The sequence below is a fragment of the Euphorbia lathyris genome, chromosome 6 (assembly GCF_963576675.1).
Source record: "Euphorbia lathyris chromosome 6, ddEupLath1.1, whole genome shotgun sequence".
NCBI classification, from domain to species: domain Eukaryota; kingdom Viridiplantae; phylum Streptophyta; class Magnoliopsida; order Malpighiales; family Euphorbiaceae; genus Euphorbia; species Euphorbia lathyris.
Window position 1 is genome coordinate 77,387,079 of NC_088915.1, and position 3,607 is coordinate 77,390,685.

At 26.8% G+C, this 3,607-nt stretch overlaps 1 protein-coding gene across 1 annotated transcript; it reads right to left on the reverse strand.

Moving 5' to 3' along the window:
* Positions 1-546: 546 nt before the first annotated feature.
* On the reverse strand, positions 547-1,159 carry LOC136232853 (uncharacterized). The gene is made up of 2 exons (XM_066022296.1): positions 863-1,159; positions 547-769 (listed from the first exon to the last, which is right to left on the reverse strand). Exons 1-2 carry the CDS (start codon positions 1,100-1,102, stop codon positions 602-604), a joined length of 408 nt encoding a protein of 135 aa, XP_065878368.1. The 5' UTR covers positions 1,103-1,159; the 3' UTR covers positions 547-601.
* Positions 1,160-3,607: the final 2,448 nt, after the last annotated feature.

The window sequence follows — 3,607 nt, forward strand, 5'->3', positions numbered from 1 at the left end:
GATAGATATAAAATAACAGAGTAACATGACCAACTTGTATTGTAATGTGCTTGTCCTAAAAGCTAAGATATGTTCGGTTAAAAATCTAAAAAAATAGATAAAAGGACCACACAGTTAATATTAGTAAAAGATAGAGACCTTAAAATGTGTTTTTCAAAATAAGGGGACTAAACAATGTGTTAGGTAAAAACTAAGAGACTAATAAATTATATACCATGAAAAAATATAATAAATTTTGTACAAGTTGGATAAAAAAAATTCAAATATTTTACCGAATTTAAAAATATTAATCTTCAATTCTATTATTAAATCACAAAAAATATAAAATCTTTTTTTTAGAATTAACTTAATTGGAATTGATGCAGAATAAAAAACAAAAGATACGTGTTTTATAATAATGTTTGAAATTGATCTAACTTGAATAAAATTGTTTTTGACTTCGAATGTTAAAAATAAAATTGCACCGCATTTTAAACGGTAAGGGTAAATTGCTCATGCTCGTAAACGTATCCAACTATAATAAATCTATCTACTAACAACAACAAATATCTAAATCCATGAGACAATGGTTTATTAAAATGAAGAACAACAAAAAAAAAAATCAAAATTGGAATTCAGAATCATCCCATTGAAGAACAGCAGATTCCAAATTCTGTTCTCTTTTAACCTTATCTTTAACAAACCAATCACAAACTCTTCCAGCATTCAGCTCTTCAATCCCACACCCTTCTTCTTCCGCTATAACTCTCAACAGATTCAACGACGATACCTGCACAAATTCAATTAAACCCAACCCAACATTAAATCAACCAATTAAGATTACGAACTAATTAAACAGAGAGATTAAAGAACAAAACGACACCGTTAGACGACAGAGAAAGCGTTCATGTGTACTTAAACCAGACATTTCAACTAAACCAGCTTCTTCAAGACTTAAAAAACTTTTTCTCCTTTCTTCTGGTTCTTTGGCACGGCACCGTATCAGTGTAAGTTTTGTTCTATGCCTCAATTTTATGGGAGTGAAAATGGGGTGTTTTGATGTCTCTGTTTGGAACTTTGAGAAGGTGAGGTGAAATGGTGATTGATAGAGAGAAGATATCATATTTTTTTTCTGTGAGATGTGAGTTTGAGATATCTCTATGTGGTGGAGATGGAGAAATGGAATTTGGATAATTTTCAATTTTCATGATTGAATCAATATTCTAAATGTTTATTGGATTGGGCCTGTAATATGTATGGGCTTAATGTAAAGCCCGGTCCATCTTCATTTAATCTTTTAAATAAATATGGCAAAATTACACAGTAATTCATCTTTTAAAAACTATTTACAACTATGTCAAGTTATAATTTTGGATTATATCAAACTAGTAAAATCAGTACTTTTAATATATTTTATGGATTAGAATTTATAAATTAAAAGTTTAGAATATATTTTTTAGGATTTTATGATTTATGAATTGAAGTCTGGAATTTTTAAATTATGGAGTAAAATCATAATATAGAGAGAATAATGACATATTAAGAATTAAATGTGATGATATGACTTAATTGTAATTTTGTACTTAATTATGATATTCATGTATTTGATCCTAAAAATATCTATTCCCAAAAAATAAGAGAAATAAATCTATACTATATATAATTACGGAAGCAGAGAGAAATGAGAAGAAGTGTTTTAGAGGTCTTTTGAATGAGTTGTCAACGTAGTAAAAAATCAGATTAAAAATAAATATTTAATTAATTAAAAATAACAAAATTTATATTTATAATATATTAAATAATTACTAGCATATTAATTAAAATAATAAAAGAAAGCAAGAGTTACGGGAAGATGAAAAAACACAAAGCAAAGGAAAACTAAAAGTCACAAATAAACTTCTATATAAAGCATGATAGATAGTATTCCACCGTTATATTCATTGGTCACGATAGATAGTATTATATTTCTGAAGGTAAATATTCGATTTTTTTCATATGTTGTAGTTATTTTGTTCTCAATTATGTTGTTGTTTTATTTTTATTAAACAATAGTTGTTATAATTTCATCTTTCAGATTCATTTCTGTTGTTACCCAGGTTCTATATCTCTTGCTATCTTATCCATATTTTCTTTTTTATTTGTCTTTTTGTTTTTCCAAACTGATAGCTTCAATTGAAGAAATCCGACAGAAATAGAAGATGCATGAACAACTAAAATCAAAAAACACAAAAGTGTCAAAAATTACAAGAAATTCTTATGTTTCTCAAGGTAATTATTCGATTTTTTCATATGTTGTAGTTATATTTGTTCTCAATTGTGTTGTTGTTTTCTTTTTATTAAACAATAGTTGTTATAGTTTCATTTTTCAGAGATAAAATTCCATTTCTGTCGTTACCCGGGTTCCATACCTCTCGCTACCTTATCCATGTTTTCTTTTTTATTTGTTTTTTTTTTCAAAATGACTAAAATAAAAATTTTATAAATTTGTATTCTTTTTTAGTATATGTTGCTAGGTGTTATCGTTTCGATTGCTAATTCTTAACTAAAATTTAGATTTTTGGCTTTATATGAACTCAATTTTTGGCTTTCTCAATTGTGCTGTTGTTTTATTTTTATTAAACAATTGTTGTTATAGTTTCATCTTTCAGAGATGAAATTTCATTTATGTCGTTATCCAGATTTCATACCTCTCGCTACCTTATCCATGTTTTCTTTTTTATTTATTTATTTTTCAAAATGATTAAAATAAAGATTTTGTATATTTGCATTTTTTTTAGTATATGTTCCTAGGTGTTATCGTTTTGATTGTTAACTCTAACTAAAATTTAGATTTTCGGCTTTTTATGAACTCAATTTTTAGTTTTAATTGAAGTTAGATTAATTTTTCTAATTCGGAACATGTTGAAATCCACTCATTTTTTTAGTTTGAGTTTAGCTAATTGATATGGATTGTATTTTTTAGGCAAAAAGCATATTTAAGCCCCTGAACTTTATCTGTTTTAAGGATCAAGCCCCTGATCAATTATTTTTCCACATTGAGCCCCTGAACATTGATTTTGTTATGGTTTAGGCCCTTATTTAACTTTTCTGTCGAGTTTGGACTGCATACATCGTTAGGGCGATTCGGCTTGTTGACATGGACAAATAAAAAAAAGATTTCTTTGACTAGGAGAGATAAAAATTAAAAATTAAAACGAAATTATAGAAACTAAATTTCAGTATATTCTTCCAAACTCGATTTTCTTCTCTCCCATTTTGTGATTTTCAACATTAGAATTGTCAAATCGATCTTCTCATCTCCTAAACTCGAAAAAAAAGTTAAATAAGGGCCTAAACCATAACAAAATCAATGTTCAGGGGCTCAATGTGGAAAAATAATTGATCAAGGGCTTGATCCTTAAAACAGATAAAGTTCAGGGGCTTAAATATGCTTTTTGCCTATTTTTTATTTTTATGCATTTTGGTACAAATAGATATAAAGTTTCACACGATAGTTGTTCATTGAAGTTTGAGACATATTAAATAAAATATTAAAGAGATATTGGAATATTATACTTACAATGAAGTTTATTTCAATATAAATTATGTTATATTATTATTATTATTATTATTATCAAGCAGTTATTTT